We start from the raw sequence: 25,581 nt of genomic DNA, 5'->3' as shown, positions 1-25,581 counted from the left end.
GTGTAAAAGTTACAAAATTGTCGCAAATTTGTCTCAAAATGCATCCCAGTATCAATGTAGGGTCACCAAGAAACTGCAAGTAAAAAAGTTAGCCCACTTTTGATATCTGCAGACCACGTCTTACTTTTCCGCTATATTTAACTTTTTAAAAGCTAGCCTGAGATTAAATATGAAATTCACCAATTTTAATTAAGGCCACCTAGGATCTTTATTGTTTATCTCTAGACAAACCAGAATGATTTGATGATTTTTGAAATAATAAAAGCTAGTGTTAATTGACACTAATTGTACACTAATAATTACCTTTGTATTCTTACACAACATAATTTGTTTTGCAACAGTTTGTAAAAGTTGTATTGTAAAGCATCTCCAGAGTAGCAAGAATTGTCCGCAGTGTGGGGTCAAAGTTCATGAGACTCAGCCTCTTCTTCATCTTCGACCAGACCGTACTCTGCAGGATGTAGTATACAAGCTTGTGCCTCATCTCTTTGAAAGTAATTTGTTAAAACATAATTAAGATGTTAATAAAACCATGCAATTTCAATATTTATTTAGAAACTTTAAAGTTTATGTATCATGCATTAAAAATCAGTAACTGTAATATTATATTTAATTTTGCAGGTGAGGAAAAAAGAAAAGAAGAGTTTTACAACTCTAGAGGTTTTGAAACTCAGAAAAAGGGCCAAGTTTTGGGTATGCACAGTTACAGAATACTTAATATATTCATGGAGAATTGCCCTAAATGGAAATGAATGTTTAACTGAAAAATACATGATTATACTGAATTCTTTTTTACAGCTGGAGTTATAGAAAAGAAGTCAGGGCCAAAACTGTCTTGTATACTTAGTATACCGAATGCACATCAATTCAAATTTGATGAAAAGATATGTCTGTGTTTGGAAAGATACAGGTATGTGACATACCAATTGTTCACATTTTTTACTTACATGCAATACTAACTTGTACATTTTGAGCTCTTTGGCTATCATAGGTTGCAGAATTTGGAAATGGATACAAGATTAGAATAGAACTATGCATTACACCTAAAACAAAGATAAAGTTAAGCTGCCTGCTGTGTGTTCATATTCAGCAAATTCTGTGAATGTCAATTGTTTTTTATTAAACTCCTCATTATTGGGATTTTAGTGTGGTCTCCCCAGGTCCATCTTTAAAAAAGTACCGATTTATATGGCGGCTATCTAAAAAATTCCAGTGATGTAGTCATATAGATATTTACATGTATATGTATCATTAAAAATTATAGGGCCAATGTTTTTTATCAGTAGTCAAATTTCTATAATGCATAAATTGAAATTATTTACAGTGTATACACATTATAATTTCTGTTTGTGTTTCAGCATGCATCCTCAACATTTCTTTAGCCACTCCTTTACCTTGCCAAAACTAGAGAAAAAATTCCTACGGTGTTCAGCCAGAGTTTGTGTGGCAGATCTTAAACAGCATTTGTATGAACGTCTACATTTTCCATCTCATTTCAATGTAAGCAAATGTGAAGGCTAAGAAACCTTGATATATATTAATTTATCAATTGGATAAACGATGTTTACAGCATGATAGACATTCAGTATTCTACTAATGACTAGGAACATCAAAACTTGACAAGGGAGATAATTCTGTCCTCGAAAGCTTTAAATTTCTCAATGCTTGGGTAGCTAGTACATGCAAATTGAATGATGCTATTTTTCTCACTTTCTACTTTCTAGTTATTATTAATGTGTGGAGCTGAGGAGCTTCAAGATGACATGTCGTTAAAGCAAGTTTATCTTATGAACTGGAGTCCAAGAGTGAGTAAAAAAAAAAAAGATATCATTATTTTAAAAAAACAGATCCTTCATGTATTCTCTCTGTTAAATTATATTATTGTACTAGTCCAATGCTTTTTGGTACATGTATTAATTTACCACAATTTAGAGTTTCTGACATGCTACTTTGAAATTGTTTCCAAACATTAATGATTTTGAAAAATCCAGTATTTTTTCACAAAGGAAAAACTTTTTCCATTGATTTGATTAGCCAACATCATGAATAAGGTGAACCAACATTATATTGACTGATTTCTTTTTTTTTTATCCAGGGAACTCCAATGTTTATCTTTTACACTGTTAGCAGTGCAGTGAGTTAGTCAATAGTGGAATGATGAACTTGACACCATTGGAAAATGGATTGTATAAATGTTATGTGTTCAATTGTTGAATGCTGATCTGTGATCATCAGAGTTTTAAATTATAGAAGATTATACCCTTAGGGTGTTATTCTCAAAGTTATTTTGCTGTTTGTTTGTACTTGTGAATTCCACAAATCTATTTTATTTCTTTTGTGCAAATGTGTAAGACATAAAATTCATTTGAATTTAAGAGGGATGGATGGTTGTGTCCATTTTATCACTTAATCAATCTCTTTAAATAGAAGAGCTCTGTATAACTATGTAGCCAAAACTCAAAAGCCAAGATACACATGATAAAGGGAATTTTCCTACTTGAATGATATTTTATAGTGAAAATACATTTATGATTTATATATAAAAACTTAAGAAAGATCTGATGGTTAATTTGTTGACCCCCCCCCCCCCCCCAGCCTCCTTAATCACATACTGTGGATTCATTAGATTTCGTGGTGGCTCAATTTTCGTGGAATTCTTATCCACGAATTAATAAATTAAGGCAATAAATTCATATTTCCTTTTGTAGGTATAAGAGAATACATGAAAAAACGTCCCCACGAACCTGTAAAATTTAAGCAATCCACGAAAATTGGCCCTCACGAATTAATAGATTCAACAGTATTAAAGTCTTCTGAAATATATTCATGAAATTGATGTGGGAAAAAAACAACAAAATTCATGCTAGGCTTTACATATTCATATCAAATATACACTTAATAGTTCTATATATTGAAATGCATAAAAAATTATAACATACGTGTGACTTACAATAATTTTAGGATAAATTGATTATATCATTGCAACTCTAAAGTAACATTTCTCAATCAGTCTGAGACTATGAATAAATATTTATTATACCCCTCTCCGAAGGAGAAGGGGGTATACTGTTTTAACCTTGTGTGTCCGTCTGTCTGTTCGTCCGTCCGTCTGTCTGTCCGTCCGTAACAAAAAATTCTGTCACATTTTTCTCAGCAACTATTCATTGCAGATGCTTGAAATTTTAACACATTATTTGTTTAGGCATGCCATATCATGGAATATATTTTGTACCAATCAAACGTCAACTTCCTGTTCAATGATGACTTTGTTTATTTTAAGCCTAAATTTTCAAACAAATTTTCGTCAAAGATTTCTCAGCAACTATTAATTACAGATGCTTGAAATTTTAACACACTATTTGTTTAGACATGCCATATTGTGGGATATAATTTTGTACCAATCGGACGTCCACTTCCCGTTAAATTACGATTTTGTTTATTTTTAGCCAAAATTTTCAAACAAATATTCGTCAAAGATTTCTCAGCAACTATTTATTACAGATGCTTGCAATTTTAACACACTATTTGTTTAGGCATGCCATATTGTGGGATATATGTTTGTATCAATCAGATGCCAACTTCTGTTAAATGTCAACTTTGCATAATCACATCAGAGCAGGGGTATCGCTAGTGAGCATTGACCCACAGATATCTTTTTTTTATCTGATATTAAAAATGAAAAAAAATATCTTTTACACTGAGTTGTGCACGTTGTTATGTATTGTTGTTTTGATTTATGTGTACATGTATCAGTGTGAACTATGGACACGTGGCAATATATTTTTATTGAGTGTTATTGTGTAATAAATGTTTATGAATTCTTGGGTTTATTTTTCGTTATTGGTGCATCAGTGAATTAAGGAAGGCTGGTACGGTCTATATTATTAAAATTTCAAATTTTCCACAAATTATGGATTGGACATTGATATCTTTTTGTGGAACAATATGTTGTATAATTAAAGAATCCAAATCTAGGAAACATACCAACATTTAATAAGTAATATAGATGGATTTTTCTTTTTCTTGACTAAAGAATACTAAGTAATTTATAGCTCAACAAATAATATCTTAAATTTTTAGGCAGATCTTGTGGTTAGTTTGTTGACCATCAAACCTTTATACATATGTAACGGAATAATGAAATAAGACTTGAATATTTATTTTGTAACAAAGAGATTTAATCAGAGTCATTTAAAATATTTTCTAAGTTAAATCTATATCTAAGAAATTAACGACACTGTACACATATAGATGAAATAAAACTATTTTTTATCATGTCTTTAAATCTCCCCATCACATAGCACCATCAGTTTATCTATCGCTGAACTCAACTCGGCATACATTATCTGTTGCAGTTTGCCGCTGTAAAAGTTCAACTTTTCTTTCTCATGTTCACTTTCTTTGGGGACCGGGATGAAACTTTCCATGACATCATCAGGCTGGTCGTCCATTGAGGGGCTGACGGCTGACTTCCGGACGATTGACGGTGTTTGGGTGGGAGTTCTCGCTCTCATTGGAGACGGCGCGTCCTTCCCTTTCTTTACTTTAGAGACAACTTGATTGCTCCTCTGTTTACCTCCCTTGTGATTATTTTTCTTGTCGACCGTTTTCTCAACTTGGTCTTTATTAGATTTCATGGGAAGGTTAAGAAAGACGGCCATGCTTGTTGAGCGATCGCTAAAACGATCAAATATCGAAGCAAGAACAGCGCGACAACCTCTGAACGTGATGTCCCCGAGATTTTGTGAAGGTTCAGGCCACACACAGCCCAGCTTGTTCACTTGTCTTAGATACCGCCACAGTAGTCGGCGTTTAGTGAAATCCCAGTCCTCATCCATTTCAGCAATTAGTGGTGACGGGTTGTCTAATTCCCCTTCCTCGATATCGGTCATTATGATAATGGACTTTCTAAGATTTGACAACGAGAATTCCCGGTATTGTTCAGGAATGACCGGAATATTTTCTATCAGGAAACTGTGGTAATTTTCCATTGCGCGAATTGTGGTGCTGTGGTACAATAGCCCTTGATTCTCGGCGTTGAACTGTTCTTCTTCTGAAATGAACTCAGATGTAGGCGTTGCGGGAGGGTCTGGAGAACAAATACTATCCACTAGTCTGCTAACAACTTCCCTCACAATTGTCATCGCTTTGTTTTGCAAAAGTTTCTCTTCAATTATAGCAAATTTCTGCGTATAGTTCTCTGTACTATGAATAATGGCTTTAAAATTTACAATGATGTCCGACCCACAACCTAAAACTGGTGAAGTTTTTATAGCCCACGATTCTTGAAAGATCCCGGGAGTTTTTGACTTGCAAATAACTGGTAGCATCAGACTTTCACTGGCAGCTAGAACTCCCCCTTCTGATAGTAAGAAGAACCGCTTTTCCTTCGATCTAGGGATGTCAAAAGAATTTCGAACCGGCGCTCTTGTCAAATCGTAAACCAGTCGCGTGGTGCCCACGTTCTCTAGCCGTATCCTATTGTGTAGACACTCGTTTTGATTTCCATCAAACACGATGAAAGTTTTAATTCCAATTTGACCTTGTTGAGATAGTCCGTGACCCTCCCATTTGATCAGCTGATTTCCAACCATGAGAGCAGGTCCAGTGAAACCTATCGGGTATTTCGATCCAACATCTTGTTGTCCAGTCTTAACCCCATTCTGAGATTCTACAGGTTCAACGATAGAGGATTCGAGTTTTTTGATTAACCTTTCCTGACCCATCTGCTTTGAAAAGGATACTCCAACAACTTGCAGCTGTTTAAGCTGCTGCGCCTGAGGAATGAACATGTGGGTGCTCTCCTGAATCTCTGACGCCCTGGTCTGTAGATATGGTGTGTGGTAGACGGGATAACCTCTACGGAGTGACGGCGTGTCCGACCCTTTCTCCTGGTCAATGACGTCAGGGACTTGAAAGATCTCTACAGGAGTGTATTCATTTGTTACCGACTTGCCGAGCGTGGAGAAGACTGAGCAATCGCCTTTGCCAATCGTATTGCGTAGCTTGAAAAAATTAGCATTTTCTCTCTTTTGATCACAACCGCATGATGTTTCCAAGGCCATTTCAATAACTGCGCGTTGATTTACGATTTCCGGATATTCGTTGGGTGTTCTCATAAGTAAATCCTCCACTGGTCTTTTAGACCTTTGTGACAAGGTTCTGTGAATTTCATTCCACTCATTTATCCTATCTTTCCAAAGTTTCAACGAAGAACACTGTTGTTCGCCTACTTTTTTCATCGATGTAGCCGTTTTTGCGTTTTCAGCAACAAAAAGTTCATTGAATTCCCCGCGCTCCTTTGCGACCCTTTTGAATTCCGACAGACTTCCGAGAATGCTATATGAAATGAAATTTCCTTCGCAGTCAAATCTTGGCCCCGCGTAGTTAGTTACATCAACAGGCGGAAGAACAAAGTCCTCATTGGCTGGCTTCAACACTGCGTAAGTGACAACATTTTGGTCGGTTTTCTTTGTTCGACGAACTACAACTTGTTGCAGACGAGGCGGCAATCGCCGTGCTTTTACGGGATTGCTGTTCTGTCTTACTCTGTCCAGATCTTCCCTTCGAATTTTAAGGTGATGCAAGTTCCTCATGGCCGACGGGATCTTGACCTCCTCAACAGGCACCAGTAGGGTTTCCTTGCTTTTGTTGGCTTTCATTTTCCACTTGCCAATCACGTTGCTAACCTTGCCCGCCGTGTCTCCTTTTTGAATCACTGATCTCAGCCTCGGCGTCTTCAACGCCGATTTCTTAACAACTTTCTTTCCTTCTGTCATTTCGACATTTCCACCGCTGGGTAGCAATACCCGAAATTCAAGGTAAGCTATTGTGACGTCATTGCCTTTATTGCGTTCCTATTACGTCACTGTAAAATGATAGTTACTTCACATGACGTGAACTTTATGTTGAACTAAAACAAAAAATAATTATAATATACAAATGCCAGATGGCATCATTACGGGCTACTGCTTTAGGATTTCGGTAAATCACATCACTCTCATGGACTTTTTCCATCGATTTTTGCTCCAATGCAGACATAAAACAATACTTTCAACTTAGTGGTTGAGTTGCTGCGCTCAGGACGACCTCAATTATTTTTATAATCTTAAAATATTAATATTAAATCTTCATACCTTAAAAGGATAGGCATTAAATGCAAAACGAATTCAGCGACTTACCTTGTTAAAATAACATTAAAAATAAGAAATTCCAACAATTTCAATGGCGGATCTAGCAAACCTTTATTTTATGTATGAGTTTTTTTGTTTGTTTGTTTGGTTTTGGTTTTTTTTTGGGGGGGGGGGGTGTTTTGTTTTTTGTTGTTGTTTTTTGGGGGGTTTTTTGTTGTTGTTTTTTTTGCATTTGTAAATTTTGTTTTTCTTGATATTGGGATAGTGTGCAATACTTTCAATTTAGTCTATTTGAACTGTTTAGATCATTCACTATTTTAAATTTATAAACATGTAATGTCATTAGCAAATAAGGGGGGGGGGGGGGCAGAGGAATAAAGCACCGTTACGTATCGAACTATACTCTGGACACGGGGAGTAAAATTAAACAAGTACCGGGTAGTTATGATATACATGTATTAGAAAAGATGGTTTGTACATGTATTTAAAAACAATTCATGCTAGTTTTGACCTTAATATTTATAAAATAACATTGGTAAAGTCCCAACCATGCAGTTTCGAATTCTTGATTTACAGAGTAAAGGTCGACATTAACTGTAACTTGTGAAAAACATGGTTTACTTGGGGGTTTTTTGTATTGTATTTTGCATAGAAACCCTTGCATGTATTACAATTTTTTGGTTTTACGTATACTACCGGTATATTGCGATTACATTGTCAAGTACTCGCCGATCAAAATGCAGATTATTTCTCATTCTTTATTATGATTACAGGCATTAACATTCATTACATTTCTATTATTAGAAGTAGAGATTTCATCCTACTTTAAAAAACAAAAAATCTGACCATATTAAACATATAGAAATAAACCGCAGCAAAGTCAATTCGAAGGATACCAAAACTAAGCAAGCTTCGCAAGAGCCTCACTATCGCGAATATTTTTCGCCACGGACCAGTATTTGCAATATACATGTAGTCGTAATTAAAAAATAGGTGGGGATATGACTTGTTCATGAAAATTAGCCGTTGCGAACCACTTCATCTCAGATACATTGCGAAATAAATTCTTCGCGAATAATAGTTGGTTAACAGTATAGGGGAAATTATCTACACATTGTCCGACTTATTGGCGCTAAGTCAGCTTTGTGAACTTACTCTTGATTTTTGAATTGAGACTAAATAGGTATTCAACCCAACTGAAATGTATACAGCCTCTAGAAAAAAACAAGATGCTTCAGAGATATAAATATTTAATTTTGTACTATGAACAATAAGAAAAATATGAGAAATATGAGAAAAAAATGTTTGCAACTACACAATTTTTTTCAGAATAACAATCACACACCTAATAGCAATATATACATACTCTTGCGCAATTCATCCATGCAATTGCATGAAAGGTATGTGAAATCTACTTGTTCTGTGTAGTAAGAATACACAGGTGTGAAATACAAAAAAATCAACAATTTATCTATAGATAATAACAAAAAACAAGTGAATTCAGTGACAGACATAATATTGTATTCATTTCTATCAAAACTCTAATACATGTACTTACTTGTACATATTCTAAAGGTTGAATTGCAAAACATATGCAGTGCAATATTTTAACTCACAGTATTTCTCATTTATTCATCTGTCATACTTCATAAATTATAAAGTCGCAAAATCAATATAAGCTGAAGAGAAAATGGCAGTAGATCTGATGTAAAACTATAAATAAACATTATGTATACTAGTATCTTATAAATAACAGGTCAAAGCAAGTATTTTCTCCATTTCCAGATCACTACTCTATACAACATTCAGAAAAAAATTGCTGTCACTGACAGTCACTCAACATTTGGTCAGAATTGCCACTGTCAATAATTAACTGTCATTGACAGTTACTGTTTTGTCTACATACTCTGTCACTGACAATGGCATTTACTTGGAAATGTCATAAATCACTCAACATAAATTATGAAGTCCATATATGAATAGAGACATCACAAATCAATTGTTTTCTTCCTGTAATGAAGTGTCAAAGGCACATCCTGAAATGAAAAAAAAAATAATGGTATTGTCTTGAAATATCTTCAAAACTATTATAAACATGTATGTATGTCTGTATGAGAACCCATATTTGATCATTCTTGTAAAAGAAAAATTTCTTCGTCCTATTTTGATGCAGTATGTATGGATTACTAGGTCATTCTTATCCAAAGTACATCTAAGAACGATGAATTGATATTTAAAATACTCTATTGTTTTAAACATTCATGTACATTACCTTAACTCTCCATCTTGTGACAGCCACAAATTTGAGGGTGTGACTTTTTCCTAAAAGTTCATCATTGCACAATATTTCTACCTGTGTCAAAAAAAAAAAATCAATGAATCCAAACTAATCAAATTGTTTCCTTCTTATGTTTAATTTGATAAATAGTTTATACATATAGTACATTGTATTAACATCTATTTATTAAATCTCAATTATATTCCTTTACCTCCTTAACAAAAAAAAACAAACAAAAGAAACTTGCAGTTTTACTTTTTGTTCTTGTAGAGAACAAAAAAATACATGTATTAAGAACAAGTCATAACTTCCAATGCATAATGAATAAAACTGACAGGAATAATAATCTCCAACTGAATCAAAATTCAAAACTGTCAAACTTACGTCTCCATATTTGGAGATATCGTTGAAGACCTTGAGAGCGAGGAATTTCTTGAGGTGACAAATGGTGGCCTGTGAGGAGATTCTGAGGTACTTCTTCTTGAGGTGCTTCAGGTTCCCTTTACACTCCAGACAGAGGTTCACCTGTTCGTCGTTCCTGTGGTAATCCTTGTCTGCTCCTTCATCTTCCTTTTCTTTTTCATTAGACTGGCAAGGTGGTTCTGTGATGAAGATAATTCATAGAATTATCATATGCTTTTAGCCCAAAAATGTAGCTTTTCCCTTGTGCAACTTAACAGACTCTCAACTATTTCTAACTTAAACAGCTTGTTGTGGAAAATACATGTATTGGCAAAGAAGAATTACTTTGCAAAAAAATAAAACTATTTGAAATATATGTACCGGTATTTATATGTTTCACACACCATTTATTCCACATATCAAACTAAGTGCTTTAATTTAATAATCATAATTTCTCCTCTACATGTTTATTATGGTGGTCACAGTTTATACCTGTTTACCTGACTTACCTTCTTTTACTTCCTCTGAAAGACCATGCTTGGATGCAAATTCTTGACGCCTTTTCTTTTCTTCTACAAGGCAAATAAAAAGGAATAAAAAAGAGGATCACTCACATGTGTGCAAATGAATGTGCAAACCACTTTCAACTATCACATCTTACATGTACATCTAGATCATTACAGGGGTTTTTTTTTTAGGCAAAATTCCTTTTCATAGTGAGTTTGTGTCTCGTTTGATCTGATGATCGGCACCTGGCAATGAGACGTGATTCGCACTTTGGATCAAGTTACTTTTATTATTAACCATTATCTATTTAAAAGTTTTAATAACAAAACTTTGTTTTTAAACTCTTTTTAAACACATTAAAATTTACAGATGTTATTTAATGCGTACTACATCATCAGTTTCAGAGAGTGGTGATACGGAATCAGAAAAGCACAGTGTGGTGATCCAGAAAATTGGATCACACTCTGTAAAATTGACAGTATCAAGCAGGGTAAATTGATGGGTATATAATAATTCAATAGGTCAGCCCACTCCATTCAAGGAAGTGTCAAATTCCAAAATTACAAAACCGGTACATGTAGTATCATAGCTGAACATTTTCTACTTGCAACTATGATGATACACAATCATAAAATGTGCATATTCATGTAAACTGGGGGATTTGATTTTAAAACAGTTAAGAGGAAGAATAGAAAAGCAAAAAACATACCACATCAATAGGATTGCAGGTAAACTGTTTCTGCAAAAAGTTATCATTTCCTGGACTGAAGTAGCAGTTAAAAGGCCTATGATATGATCAAACATAATAAAATAAACTGTGAGCAAGCTCACAAATGATATCCCCCCCCTAAAAAAAAATCATAACTCAAGTATTTTTCTATTATAGAAAGTAATGGATGCTATTTACTTCACCGTCCATGTTCTATAATGCTAATATGAGTACACAAATCAATTTCTGTTCTTTAAATTCCATTTTATTTGAACTTAACTGTTAATGAATAAGTTAATTGCATCCTTATTATGAAACTTTCAATGTCTCTTCATAAAAAAGATATGGACTGGACATTTTGCACAGACAGACGGTCAGATGGACGGACGGACAAGGTGATTCCTACCCCTGGTATATACCCCCAAACTTAGTTTGCGAAGGGTATAATGACCAATTGCTGTGAAGAATCTGCTAAAAGGCCTATATATTGAAGTTGAGCAAGGCACTTACTTTCTTGAAGATTTGGAACCAGTTTGTACACAATATCTTGCATAGTTCTGTCATGGCTGTAAAGAAGAAAGTAAAAAAAAAAAATACATGTACTTGTAAAAAAGTCATTTTCCAATCAATGTTTTGTTGTGGTGAATCTGCTAAAAGGTCTATACCAGTATAGTATAAAGAGGTCATACATGTATAAGAATTGGATTTTTGTTCTGACTGAGTGACTGATATTTGTCACAAATTATCACAGAAAGGAAAGAGAATAAATTGTATACATGTACATATAATACATAAGAAAGTATTTAGAAATGGATCACATGTAAATAATCTAATCACTTCACCCTCAAGACAAAAGAAATTGGAAACCGTTTTAAAAATAATATTAAGTGTTCTCTCATTCGGGAATCATTTATTCATAGGCTTCATCAAAGTTCAAATGAAACTAATTTTTAGCACATTGTCAAGGATACATGTATTTAATATAGAGAGTTTTACAAAGCTTATTTTCAAAGACCGGTTTTGATATATTTTTAATGCAAAGTAGCCACAGGACAGTCTTTCAAAGTACTTGATTTGGAAAAGGATTTTAAGACAATTGTAAGGGGAAGACACATTTAAAGCTATCTTAAATCATGTTCATGTGCAATTTAATTCTAGAAATGTTTAGTAATATCACAGCCAAATTTATTTTCTTTTTACTTATTTAAAATATCTTGACCATTACAGATACTAAATTCTGTTGCATAAAGTAGCATAAATTTTAGTAAAAGTAATAAATTCTTTTAATCCTTTTGGATTTTAGAAATAGATTAACATCTTGTATCATTTACCTGATGTAATTCAAGGGGTGACTTTGATGAATAAGAATGTCACATTTTGGACAATTTTTTTCCTTTTTCAAATATCCAACGATGCAACTTTTACAAACTGCAAAATAAAAAAATTTCATCAGCATATGTTTCTCCCAACCCCCTCCACCAAAATAGCACATCTCAAGTCAAAATAATCTAATTTTAGTTTTGTAAATTGTTGAATTTCAAATCTCATTTTTTTTTAAATTATCTATTTTATCATGTTAATACAGTAAATTACAATAAAATATCCAAAAAAATAAAAATCATCAATGCATGGTATTTTTATCAAATATATTAATGATAGTACCAATTACATTAATGGAAATCAAAGCATATCAAATATCTCACAATCAAATCTAAGCAGAAAAAGGGACATACAATGAAGATTGTGATTCCATAATGCAGATAAATCAAATCGTACAGAAAAGCCAATGGACATGGCACTTACATGTGTGGAGACATTCTGTGATGGTGGTGGCTTCTACGAGGTATCCCTTACACAAAGTACAGCAGATGTGAGGGTTCACCGTCTTCAGCTTTACCTTCTTTTCCATCATGTTTACAGATTCTGAAATAACAAAGTCGCCTTCATTGTGACTTACTACAAGTACTGGTTGTACAAGCACTTTGGATAGAGAAATACTCTCACTACAGCTAGATAATACATAATTCTCACAATGTTTTGGCCCACGAAAGTCTTCAGAGAGCCAATAGGAACTATAGAAAGATAAGTTATCTATAGTCTGTCCCAAGTTATTGCTTCCATAAATTATTGATGATTTTTTGATAAAAATGCACATACCTGTGAAAGAAATACAATTGAAATCGATGAAAGGGAATATATACAAGATATCTTCATTGAACAATTATTCCTTTTCACTCATAAAAGTTCACAGGAACGAAAACAATTTTCTTACGGAGATCTGTAATGGGAAATGTTTACATCTTTTCTCCATTTGGAATACACTCGGAATACATCGCTCAATGTTTTAACATTATCATCTGGGCTTATTAATGGCTGACGCAATGCAAAATCTCCATAGACTTTCAATTTTTGGATGTGTATTGAAACCTGAAGCAGTAGAGGGGGCATTTCAAAACAGATAATCTGGACATTTTTCATATTAGTGGATGTAGTTTGAGCACAAAGGTATTTACTATTATTGAAATATCAAGCAAAAAGTGGTGGAAGCAAAAACTCGGGACAGAGTATACAATGTACATGTATTATGATATATAGATATGTAACCTGGTAACTATAATCTGTCCCAAGATATTTATGCAGCACATTTGGACGATTTTTAAAAAAAATACACATACCTGTGAAAGAAGTGCACTTGTAATAGTTGAAATGGATAATTTCCAAGATAATTTCATTGACACATTATCAACTGACAGTCAGAAAAAATCACATGACCGAAAACAGATTCCTTACGGAGATTTATAATGGGGAATGTTTATATCTTTACTCTATTCAGAATACACTCGGAATACATCGCGCAATTTTTCAACGTTATCATCCGGGCTTGCTGCAATACAAAATCTCCCTAGACATCACATTTTTTAGCATTGTATTAAAACCTGATACGCTAACAGGGGCGTTTCGACTGAGATATCTTGGAAATTTTTTATACTTTTGAATGAACATCGTTTGAACCCTGAGGTATTTATAGCGAGCGCAGCTAGCCAGCGCACAGCGCCGGCGCGAAGCGAGCTCTACCGGCAAGGCGTGTGTGAATAGAAAATTCGGACTAGTTGCACATTCATTCAACGGATTTTTTTGGCGTCAGTAAATCGGACCAGTAATGCATCGTTTTAATCGTCCCAGTAGTTCCCTGTAATCATGGCAATTTTTATCACTTCACACTCTCACGAGAATCAGCAAGACAAAGAACAGTAAAAACAATAACGATGTAAGCGACATACAGTCAATGTTACCTCTAAAGTTCACCTCAGTACACTTTCAATCAAAAATAATCGTGTGACGTCACAAACGTTTACACATTGATCCGATATATTTTTTCGGAGTCAGTAAATTTTGACCCACAATTCATAGTACCAATGGTTTCCAACCTCACGTTCCAACATCACGTTCTCTCGAGAATCAAAGTAAAACCTTTGAAAAGCTTATAAGATGTGTAATTTTAAGAACATCATGCTTTTTAAGTAAATAAAACAGTATACTTCGCATACTTTTATTTCTCAGGGGAGTTTTAAAGAGTAAGACGACACTTAACCAACGTCAGCTTTGACGTCACAATAAGCACTGATAAGGGGAAATTACTCTAATTGAAGTTATTGTAAATCTGCTGAAATGACCAAAATCCTCTCAAAACAGTTGTAAATTGCACTAATTTGGATGAATGCTCACAAATATTTTATTCACTATAATTACGGTAATTTCCTGAAACGTAACGTTATACGTAGCAGCGCCTTTTTTTTAAAGGGGGTGGGTGGGTGGATGGCAGCATCATCCAAAAAATCGTTGCAAGCAAAAAGAAAAATAAATCATGAAAATTCTAATTCTTCAGCTCTTTAGCAGTTCAATGGTTTCTTTATTTTCACTTCCATTTATTACATGCGGGGGGGGGGGGGGGGGGGGGGGGGGGGACAACACCATGTTCTTTTAACATGATAAGCAAATATTTTTAAGCGTAAACTAAAATTAAAATTAAACATTAATTATTTATTTTAAAGTGGAGGGACAAATCCATAGTAAGTTGATTTTCTATGTATAAATTGACAAAAATGAAAAAAAATTTAGCATGGGGGGAGCTCTATGATGAGTCAAGTTTTCTATGTAAGTTTAAGAAAAAATGTCTACTGCAAAAAAAAAGGGGGAAATCAATCAATCAATCATGATCACAATCACTTTTAAAGAGGAGAATGCAGTGCAATGAATATTTATATATTAAAATCTTAATTATTTAACAACATTGTATCTGAGATTAAATTATTGTTCTACATATAAATAAATAAATTATAACAAATCTTATAAACTATGAATAATGAAAATTTACTGAAAAATAGGTATGTTTTTTTTGGGGCATTCAAATTTCACGTTGTTAATTTTATTTTATTAATTTATTATAATTCATTGTTTGATCACATGCTGTGCTCGCCCCAACGGTCGCACCGTAAAACATATTAAATATCAAGCAATTAAGCAAAATGTGAATCCAAGATATCTTGGGACAGACTATAGGCCTACACTGTACAGTAAAATTTTTAAATATGCATGAATGATTGAATAGATAAATTTCTAAGCATAAACTATATACACGTTTAAATTCACCAGAAAAATATATCGCACGATTGATTTCCGGTATTTCTCTGTTATGAATTGAGTCGTTAGTTTGAGGAAATGAGTGTAATGTATTTGGAGGAACAGAGGAAATTCGAATGTAATAATCAAATATGTATAAATGTATTCAAGATCCCCATTTAGAAACCAAGCTGTAAAACTCTTTGAAAACTTCTCCAAAGTGAATATAGAATACTCACATCTGCTTAAGAAAAACTGTTAAAAAACATCGAAGGATCCTCCCATCCCTGCTTTGTTTGTGTCTACATCTAATTGAAAAACCAACACGGGGGGGGAGATCTATTATCCGGAATGACTATGGAAAAGGCGATATCACTGGGTCAGCAGAGTATGCTCACACTGAAGTGGCCACAACCCTATCATTAGACTTAAGTATGTTTCAAATGACAATCACGCATTTAGTATAATATGTGTATTAATTTCAAGTATTTTTATTCCTGTGCTTACATATCTCCAGAGAATTTATTTATTTGCGTGTACATAGAATAAAGAATTCCAGTTTTTTGTCCTAAAGTCCATAATTTGTACCCCCTCAACAAAGTAACATGTTTTTATACTAAAGATGACTTATTTAGCAGTTAACAAAAAAACTACAAAATAATTAAGTGCGTGTGTTTAATTCATAACAACGCAATTTTTACTTTCTTAATTTACGTCAAATGAGTTTTTCGAATTTAACAAAGTAAACAAAGACATAAAATCATTGGATTTGAACACCTAATTCAACATATAAATGATCTAGGAACTCCTTGCTAACCGCTACACCAAGAAATGACACTCCACTCAATTTAGAATTGCGCAAACATAATTCGGTCTAAGCCATATGATGATCATCTTGAAAATTGAAGGAAGAAAACTTGCCTTTTACCATAAAGTGGGTTTTGGTACCATTTTTTTTAAAGTGAAAAAGATAGACATTTACATGTTTTATCAGTATATGTTCTTATAAAAATAGTATGATGGACCACTCTATAAAAATCTATAGTCTTAACATCCGATTCCATTAGCATTTTGTTGCTCAGTTAGCATATACATATTTTGATGTCTTAGTATCAGTTAAATTTGAAGTCAATTTTTGAAGGTTTAGGCATTACTGAATGCAAATTATTACATATGCTTAAAATGTGGGTTTTTCAAATAGACTTAAGTAAGTTTATGCCTCGGCTTATTCCCCCACCTTCTTTCTTATTATATGAAAATGATTCCTTAATACATAATAGCATTGTATTTTCTTGAAAATTGTATCAATAGTTACATATGTATTTAAATAAATTCAAGCAAAACAACGTAATCGTTTTTTTGTTAACATGACTTATGAGCTACAGTAAAAGTACTCTTCTGCAATCATATTTCCAGATAAACGTTAGCACACTAGCTCGTAAGAATACCAGCAGAGCATGCTACAATTCACAATACGGCCATGATCACTGGAAAATGCTACTTATATAGACAACTTATTTCAATTTTGTACATTTTGATTTTTATCTATCATAAAATTTTACTGAGAGCATTTGCGATGATTGAGTTATGAACGCAACAGGTATACGTAGTTGTATGGATTTCAGAGTGAGCATGCAGTCATTATAAATCCCTGTTGCAAGGCTGACTTGCCAAGGTGTTGAAAATATCAGGAAAACTGTACTGGAAAACAAAGAAGTTGAAAACCAAATTTATTTTATCGTCTAGTATGAAGGAACAGCATTCGGGCATTGGATTAATACTGAGCCATGGCCAAACATTGGTACAAATCGCTTTAAAAATCTGAAGTCCTGATCTTCAAATTTAGCCAAGTAAGGCTCCTAACATTTTCAGGTCACATACATTAATTTTTTGTACTGAGTATCCTTGATTATATGGCCAGGGCAGGAATTTACTTGACTTCCTCGTACTTTCTACAAAGCAGAGCCACAATGTTTGAACTTTCTCCATTATAGAGTTATTGAGCAAAAACAAATTATACTCTTATTCAGTGCATATGCATCGTAAGCAAATTGAAAGTGTGTGTGTGGGAAGGGGGGGGGGCTAGCCATATCCGAAACCAAGACACCCCCCCCCCCCAAAAGAGGAAAAATCACGTTCGCCAATCCTCAAAATCCTAATCCTTGGGTGGGAGGGGGGTTACTGCTGTGCATTGTAAAAATTAATTAATATCATTACGATAAAAGTGTGGGGGGGGCACCCCCCCCCCCCCCCCCGCACCATCGGTTCCGACGCATAATGGCTATGCAGTGGCATATAATCAAAATAAAAAAGGCAAAGGAATACATGGTAGATGCAAATGTATACATGTATTTACTTTTTACAATAGGAAAAACTATTAAAGTTTTAAAAACCGAGTACTACTGGCTAAGGACTTGAATCTCTACAGGACCTTTTTGAGACAGGTGCAATTGTCGATTGACATACAAATGCTGTGACCTTGACCTTTGTTAATATAAGGGTCATACATGTTTTGGACTATTAGGCAGGCACGTAGTGTCGGGGAGGGGGGGGGGGGCTTTAAAAAATTGGAGGAAATTAACAGTTAAATTGAAATTATCAATATGCTACGCTACCCCCCCCCCCCCCCTAAACTGAACAACTGGAAGTAACATCCCTCGCTCTTTTCAGTAAACTCGAGGAACAACCTTTGACGTATATTGTCAAATACTTGACGTATATTTAATTTATATTTCCACTTACGAACCTATAGAAAAGCAAAAAAGTTAGTTTCTGTGAGAACTTTTAATGGCGTCACAATGATTACCGCACGCAATAATCGTTTGACAGTCATAGTTTTGTATAATTCTGAACAATTTTTCTTTCTCAAACGTAAGTAATAAACAGCAATGATAAAAAGTTCACCAGAATATGAATTTGATTCAGATTATGATATAATTAATTTTTAGAGGCTCTTATGGCTTCATAGGATTTGATCACGTGACTAACAAAGTTCATATCCTGGTTAACTTTTTAACTTGCTGTTTATTTCTGAAATAAAATGCATTCGAAAATTTCTTATAACGTTAAAACTATATTTTGAATTGTAGCAGGTTTCCAACGAAACAGAATCATTTTAACAAGACCTTGGACTTTCAGTAGGACATAATATCTAATTCTTGCGTCAAAACAAGTTAAAAATTACGCAATATGCACCAATTGCGTAGTCTTAGCTCAAAAGCCAGACAAATCTTGATTTCAGAGAGCCGTGGCTGAGTGGCCGACACTGAACAGACAGGCCTACGTCACATTGCTGTTTAAATTGTCACAACTACCCAAAGTCCAAGCTCTTGTTAAAACGGTTCTAGCTATTATCATAACCTATTGTGCAACAGAAGTGTTGGACATCAAGCTATAAAAGCATAAATGAATGGAGCCGAGTTAATTTAATTATTTCGAAAGAGAGAACCTCATACATCACATGCAATATGAAGATTTCTTAAATATCCTTACTGTTACATGGGAAAAAAAACAAAGGTTGTTTTTTTTTAATTTAAAAACTTTATTGGCAAAATTAATACATGTACTAGTAAAACGTATAAAACACAAATCATGAGGAAAGAGAAAAAATACAAGTTTAAAAGTGTCCCTTAGGCGCATTCTTGTTTGCAAATATCCCAAATTTCTTTGTTGCAGAGGTCTTTAAGCCTCAGAAAACTAAAAAGACTAAAATCTATCCTGAAATAACTGCACCAAATAAAAAAAAAATTTCTTTCCTAACTAGAGCCTTTTACAAGATTATCAAAGTAAAAATAGAAAAAACTACCACTGTTCAACTGGAGACTGAAAAGTACCGGTAGTATCAAACATTAAATCATTATCAGATAATCAACAGCCATAATTTCATCTGAATTAAATCTAAAAATTTCTTAAAAAAAAATCAAAGGCCGGAACGGCCACAAAGGCGTCGAGCTGACATTTTCTTTTATAAAGATTGATAAAAAGATATCAATAATTTGAATTTTTGTACTAATAGTCGTATATCAAATAATACATATTAGAATAAAAAAAGTAAATGAATTATGTTTTGCGTTCTTTAAAAACAAAAATCACTATATTTCCAAATATAATAGGTTGTGATGCGTTTATAATACAATAACTCATCATATAGTTACAAAAATCAAAGAAATTTCAAAGTTAAAAAAAATTATATTTTCTTTCTGCTTTAAACAGTCTTTGAACATTTTTCAAGGTGAATACATTGATTACAGTGTGTCTCTAATTATAATAATAAAACATACTTTTATTTATTTCAATTCCCGTTTGAAACAAGATTACCTATGGTATGGTTGTTTACAAACAAATCCACAACACGTGCTATATTTTGCTCGACCAAACCGACTGCATTATCGTGTTTATTTATTGCAACAGAATCACTAGATACGTTTATCGCTTACATTCATTTTGGAGGCCGTGCCCGATAACAAATAAATTTACATATCAAATTTTATTTCTATTGGGCACGGTCTCCAGTAAAAATGTAATCGATAAACTAAAATAATATTTAGTGAATGTTTACACCTTTTGTATTCATCCGCCATTCTTGAATATCATGCAAAGAGTTATCAATAACCAGGGAGGCAAAGTTGGATTTTTTGTACACAATGTAGTTGAATAAGTGGAATAAAAATCTTGTAACACGTTTAATACTGTAAGGAACTTATTTTTTGTGCGCATTTAAAAGGCGGTGCAGTGCATGAATTTTTGGACGATTGCCAATCCAGACGATCGCTAGAAGGCTGCCGAGCATTAGCTCGACGCCTTAAAAATCAGACTCTGTATTTACAATATCAAATTATAAGATCATGACGATGCAATCTAAAATAAACTACATGCCATTTCTTATCTTGACTACTGCTACACAAAATGAAACTTGGTACGATAAGACATAAAGGATATTTTCCTCAGTACACACACAACTAGTCTTTGACTCTTGTTCAATGATCTACTCCTGAAAATTGTCACTGTATCAAGTTATCAAGCAGCTCTCTCTCACTGGTCAGGTCTTCTGCAGAGGTGAAAGTTCACAAAGCTGAAGAGTGCCCATGCTGCTTACGATGTCAACTGAATCGTCTAGTCCAGGAAACGAGCTATCGCAGGCAGATATGGAGGCCATTGATGGCAAAGGAACGTCTTCTAGAGGCTCCAAAGCTAGGAAGTCCTCGTCTGCCATTACTGAAAGACAGGAAAGAGAAAAATCAGCAAGATGATTTGTAGGCCTATAACACTTCTCTGTACAGTTGTATAACATTTTGATTAGCTGAGAAATACTTTTGTGACAGAAAATTTATGTTATAATTGAAATCTAGGCAAATACATTTTCGGAATACATGAATACCTTGCAATCTGCAGAGCAAACATTGAAATGTTTTTTCTTTTTTAACTGAAACTTTTAAATTAGATTTTAGGAATATTTCAAAATCAATCACAAACACTGTCAAAAAAAGAGAATAAATCCCAAACTGCCAAAGTTATTAACATATTCTTTATCTTTTACCCATATATACCTTTCTTATATAAATCAAATATAACCGTTAAATTTTTTATCCCATTTTGATCTCACCTTGCAAGTCCAAGTCGTTGCTGGGAAGGTTCTGTCCAAGTCTCTGAGCAATGTCCTCTCTCCTCCTCAAAACCTCCTCCTCACTCAGTGTCTCTTCTTCGTCAGAGAAGGGGAAGTCCCCAAAACATGGCGGCCTCCAGCTGATCAGTTTGGAGATGTAGGTGCTGATTCGGTCTGCTTTCGGCATGATGTCTTCATAATCGTCCTCTGTCAAGTTTAAAATGGGAAAGTTTAAAATATCAAGCCCATTTGATAGATACAAACAGTTTTAGAAACTATCATCTGTCTGATTAACACCACCCCCTTCTCCTTACACGTGTCAGGGTCTCTGACAAGTGTTAAGAGAAAGAGGGTGGTTTTAATTAGACTAAAATTATTATCAAACCACATTTTTATTTGTCTTGCAATTTATCTACACCAATAAAGTTCTGTAAGCATGGTGAAAATTTTGAGTTGAAAAAATATTAACAATATCTTCCTCTGAGAAATTTTATGATTTAAGGAATTTAATTATGAAAAAAATTCTACATACACTGCATTTATTGCAATTTACCAATTGTGGTGTTTACTCTAATATTATATCAAGAATATGAATAGAAAAGAAAAATAAAGGTTTATACACAGTAAATCTTTCATAAACACCTTTTTAATGACTTTACCCGTTTTAATGTGATAGAGGTGTTGAGTAGCCTGTTTCAGATTTTCAAATGTAATCGTGAGTACATGAAGTATGATTTTCCAATTTAAAAGGAACTTGGACCCCTATTTATTCAGAAATGTGTTTTGACAACTTTATGACTGTACATGTATGTGGTGGTGGTGATTGTGGGATGTGTGAGTAGGTATGTGAAAAAGTACATATCGTACTACAGAAGTTAATCTGTTAAAACTGAGCTATACCAGTGTGATTAGGTCTTACCTGTGTCACTGGGAGGTGGAATAGTTCTTACCTGCGTCACTGGGCTATACCAGTGTGATTAGGTCTTACCTGCGTCACTGGGAGGTGGAATATACATGTGTTCTATATCCTCCACCTGCTGACTGATCGGTGCTAAAAGCTTTCCTAACTTGAGTTTGGGAGCTGCAGATTTAGGTTTTTGGCCAAGATCATTGGATGGCTTACTGCTCAGTTTCTGAAAGGGAGCGATTTAAAAAAAATACATTTTCGAAACCTTTCTATACAAGTTAAATTTCAGTAGCTATCCAAATATACCTTTCATTCAATTCATGCTATGTATAAACTCAATTGTTTTCTATATATTTTTAATATACCACTTTTAAATAATTTTAAAAATTGTTTGTTTCCTCTCTCAGGACATGATCACAGGTGTTTTATGAAAGGAAAAATTTTTAGGATTTTTTTTAAATTAATTTTTGTTTTCAAGATTGTGCAAAAATTAACTTGTAAACTTAAATGTACCTCATTCAATGCTGTGTTTTAAAGTGAGAAAAATATACAGAGTGTTTGCTTTATTTTTTCAGATTTGTTAAATTTTGTTACAAATGAAAATTTAATTTACAAAGAAATGAGATTTTTTATCATTTATACTAGCATTGTTGACATTCATACATGTATATGGCTTCATATTAGTAGTATTCATGGATAGCCCTCCCCCAGGAATTTACATCCTCAACAAAAACAAATTTTGAAAGAGTTATCTTTCTTGCTGAAGACTGACACATCAACAAAATTACATCCCCACAAATAAGCAAAAAAGAAAAACCCCAACAATCCATGATAATTCCCCCCCCCCCCCCCCCCCCCCCATGAAATTAATTGATTACACAGTAAGGAAATTTTAGATGAATTGACATCAATTTTTCTGATCTTGTTCTACAGACTTTTATTTACCTTGAAGTTGTCTGGTTTACCAGAGCCTTGATTCAAAGAAGGTTTTAGACTTGGGGTTTTGATGCTTGCTGCCCTGGGGTCTTTGTTGATGTTTCCCAGGGCCTTCCTTGGGGTGACTAGATTTGTGTTGTCTGCAAGTTTCAGAGGCTTCAGAGGGTTTGCACTGTTCTGCTTCAGACCAAAGGTCTTGAGTCCCTGATTTTCTTTGTTGAGGTTGCCCAGTGCTTTGCGTGGGGTCACAAAGTTCTCATCTAGCCCCTTTCCTGATTTCACACCTTGAAAAATATTCTCCTTAGAGAAGTGGATGGGCATTGCCTTCATCCATTTCTCTTTGGAAATCCTCCTGTTCTGATTCGGGAAACTTTGTTGATGTTGAACTGGTGTTTGTCTACATTTTTTATTAATGTTTTGACTAAAATATTCACCTTGATTTGCCTAACAGATCTTTAGTTTTATGACTTTTCCATTCATGCATCTTTAATATATAAAATACTGATTACTTTGAGCCACCTGATCACTTATACCGGTACTATCGGTAAGTTTGTTGAAATGATTCACCTATTGGATAAATCAAGGCACGTTTCAGTCAAAACATTGGTCAATCAAGACAATCACATAAACTTTCACTGGTTCTGACAAGTTTCCTGAATTCAGGAGGGTTAGAAAAGAGAGGAAGCTGACAGCTATCGCTGTCTATACTTGTGTGTGTCCCAGGGATGGGGTAATTGAAAAAAGTATTTGTAATTGATTGTAATTAATTACATTTTTCAAAGTAATTGAAAGTAATTTGTAATTGAGTCTGTCTTCAATTACAAGTAATTGAATGTATTTAAATACATTCCAAAAATATTGTGTATTTTCAATTACTTTTCAATTACATCTCAATTACTTTTTTTCCAAGTTTAAAATATAAAAAGGTGTCTTATAATGATAAATAGATTTTATACATGTTTGGCATGGACTGTGTCCAGTTCTCGCCGAGTATCATTTCTCGACTGAGCATTGTTACAACATTTTTCATGTATAATTTTATGTGTTGTCACGTGATAAAATGACGTAACAATGCACTGGCAAGAAATGGTCCTCGGCAAGAACTGATCGCACGCCAGTACCTCTCGAAAAAATATATAAATGTACTTGATAGTAAACAATCATTGTATGAAATTAAAGGTAATCTCAAAAACTTTCACAGAGTGAAATAGTCTTTTAAAGTAAAGAAGCAAAATAACAGTATATAAACTTTATATGCACAATGAAGTTTCAAAAGAAGAATATTGAACAGGTCAGGCACAGTCCCTTACAGTAGATGTTACCTGTATCTAATAATTAAAATGATATCATTCCTTAAAAAAGAAACAATCAAGTATTTTGTGATTTTTTTTAAAAAGGATGAAAATTTGTTAAACAAAGATTAGAGAATTATAACTAGATTATATAAATACCTAGGCCTTTCCTCAGACCATTGGCCTTTCTTGATGAAAGACTACTTGAGTTCTCCTTGTCAATATAGGTTTGGAAGGATAATGCAGCCATTCTAAAAGGAATAATTCAATATCCAGTCATATAAATGTTGTAAGACCTACTAAATACTAATGTTCCTATATTGTTATTTTATTTTGTTTAAGTTTTATCATGTGAAGAAAATTCAATAATATCTCATTTTTTTAAAGAATTCTATTGCTTCAAACTTGAACTTATGGGTAAACTTGCATAAGTCTTACCAATAAATAAATAATCAATATGTCAATATGCATTGATCTGCTGGCCCAAAGGCCAATTAATATAGTTGAGCTCACTTTTGATTCGAGTCTCATATTAACTTTTACCTCACATTTAATGGCTTAATGATATCTAAATTCAGAGATCTGTGGATGTACCACAGGGCTCGGCACAGTTTTCTTTCAGCGTGACTTGTATTCAAAAGCCTATACACTGAAGACGACAGAAATTGAATTATTCTCGCACAATTTTTCTAGTTGATGTATGGAGCTTTTTCTTTTCTCTATTTACAACCTTTGTTTACGTTAAGCACAAAAAGCATTGCAAGTCAACATACTTACTTCGTCGCTTTTATCTGTTTTTCAAAGATGGCGCTGTGGTGCAGTAAACATCGTGAAGTAGCCAATAAGAACACCGCATTTTGTTTTATAAATTTAAAACCAATACTTAAATAATTCCGGAATCTGCACATTTTTGAGACATTATCACTAAAGATAGAAAAAAGTCTTTCTTTTTTTAAATCTATTTGCAATAAATCATGAAAATATCTTTTTACATTTCCAATGACTAAACATTTTCCTGATTGTATAGTCTTATAATTACACATAACCGTAAACATTAGCTTTTAATCCGTCTTTTAAAAGTGACAAAAATTATTCGATTTTATGAAAGAAAAAGTTCTATAATTTTTACCCAGAACAAAATTTAATATTAAACTGACATATTCCGGAAAGGCAAGATTTACTCTGAAAATTTAAT

At 33.7% G+C, this 25,581-nt stretch overlaps 2 protein-coding genes across 2 annotated transcripts; both read right to left on the bottom strand.

The window, feature by feature from the left end:
- Window positions 1-401: 401 nt before the first annotated feature.
- On the bottom strand, window positions 402-15,978 carry LOC128179712 (uncharacterized). Its single transcript, XM_052847247.1, has 9 exons — window positions 15,889-15,978; window positions 12,833-12,952; window positions 12,361-12,457; window positions 11,540-11,595; window positions 10,323-10,385; window positions 9,796-10,013; window positions 9,406-9,486; window positions 4,342-6,857; window positions 402-486 (listed from the first exon to the last, which is right to left on the bottom strand). The coding sequence occupies exons 2-9, from the start codon at window positions 12,939-12,941 to the stop codon at window positions 402-404; spliced, it is 3,225 nt and encodes a 1,074-aa protein (XP_052703207.1). The 5' UTR covers window positions 12,942-12,952; window positions 15,889-15,978.
- A 4,480-nt stretch (window positions 15,979-20,458) lies between these two features.
- On the bottom strand, window positions 20,459-25,247 carry LOC128182533 (uncharacterized). The gene is made up of 6 exons (XM_052851211.1): window positions 25,164-25,247; window positions 24,546-24,637; window positions 23,104-23,378; window positions 22,240-22,384; window positions 21,252-21,458; window positions 20,459-20,863 (listed from the first exon to the last, which is right to left on the bottom strand). Exons 2-6 carry the CDS (start codon window positions 24,634-24,636, stop codon window positions 20,688-20,690), a joined length of 894 nt encoding a protein of 297 aa, XP_052707171.1. The 5' UTR covers window position 24,637; window positions 25,164-25,247; the 3' UTR covers window positions 20,459-20,687.
- Window positions 25,248-25,581: the final 334 nt, after the last annotated feature.

The sequence above is a fragment of the Crassostrea angulata genome, chromosome 4 (assembly GCF_025612915.1).
Source record: "Crassostrea angulata isolate pt1a10 chromosome 4, ASM2561291v2, whole genome shotgun sequence".
NCBI lineage: Eukaryota > Metazoa > Mollusca > Bivalvia > Ostreida > Ostreidae > Magallana > Magallana angulata.
The sequence above is the reverse complement of the archived record's forward strand: the minus strand, read 5'-3'. Positions and strand labels throughout refer to the sequence as shown.

Bases quoted from the DNA above. Each gene is read 5' to 3' on its own strand.
- LOC128179712 (XM_052847247.1), bottom strand. From the start codon at position 12,941: ATGATGGAAAAGAAGGTAAAGCTGAAGACGGTGAACCCTCACATCTGC. The intron at 12,458-12,832 runs GTAAGTGCCATG...TTTATTTTGCAG, and splicing joins CACAGAATGTCTCCACACAT to TTTGTAAAAGTTGCATCGTT. The intron at 9,487-9,795 runs GTAAGTTTGACA...TTTTTGACACAG, and splicing joins ATATCTCCAAATATGGAGAC to GTAGAAATATTGTGCAATGA.
- LOC128182533 (XM_052851211.1), bottom strand. From the start codon at position 24,636: ATGGCTGCATTATCCTTCCAAACCTATATTGACAAGGAGAACTCAAGT. The intron at 22,385-23,103 runs GTAAATAAAAGT...GCTCCCTTTCAG, and splicing joins GTAAACCAGACAACTTCAAG to AAACTGAGCAGTAAGCCATC. The intron at 21,459-22,239 runs GTAAGACCTAAT...TAAACTTGACAG, and splicing joins TCCACCTCCCAGTGACGCAG to AGGACGATTATGAAGACATC.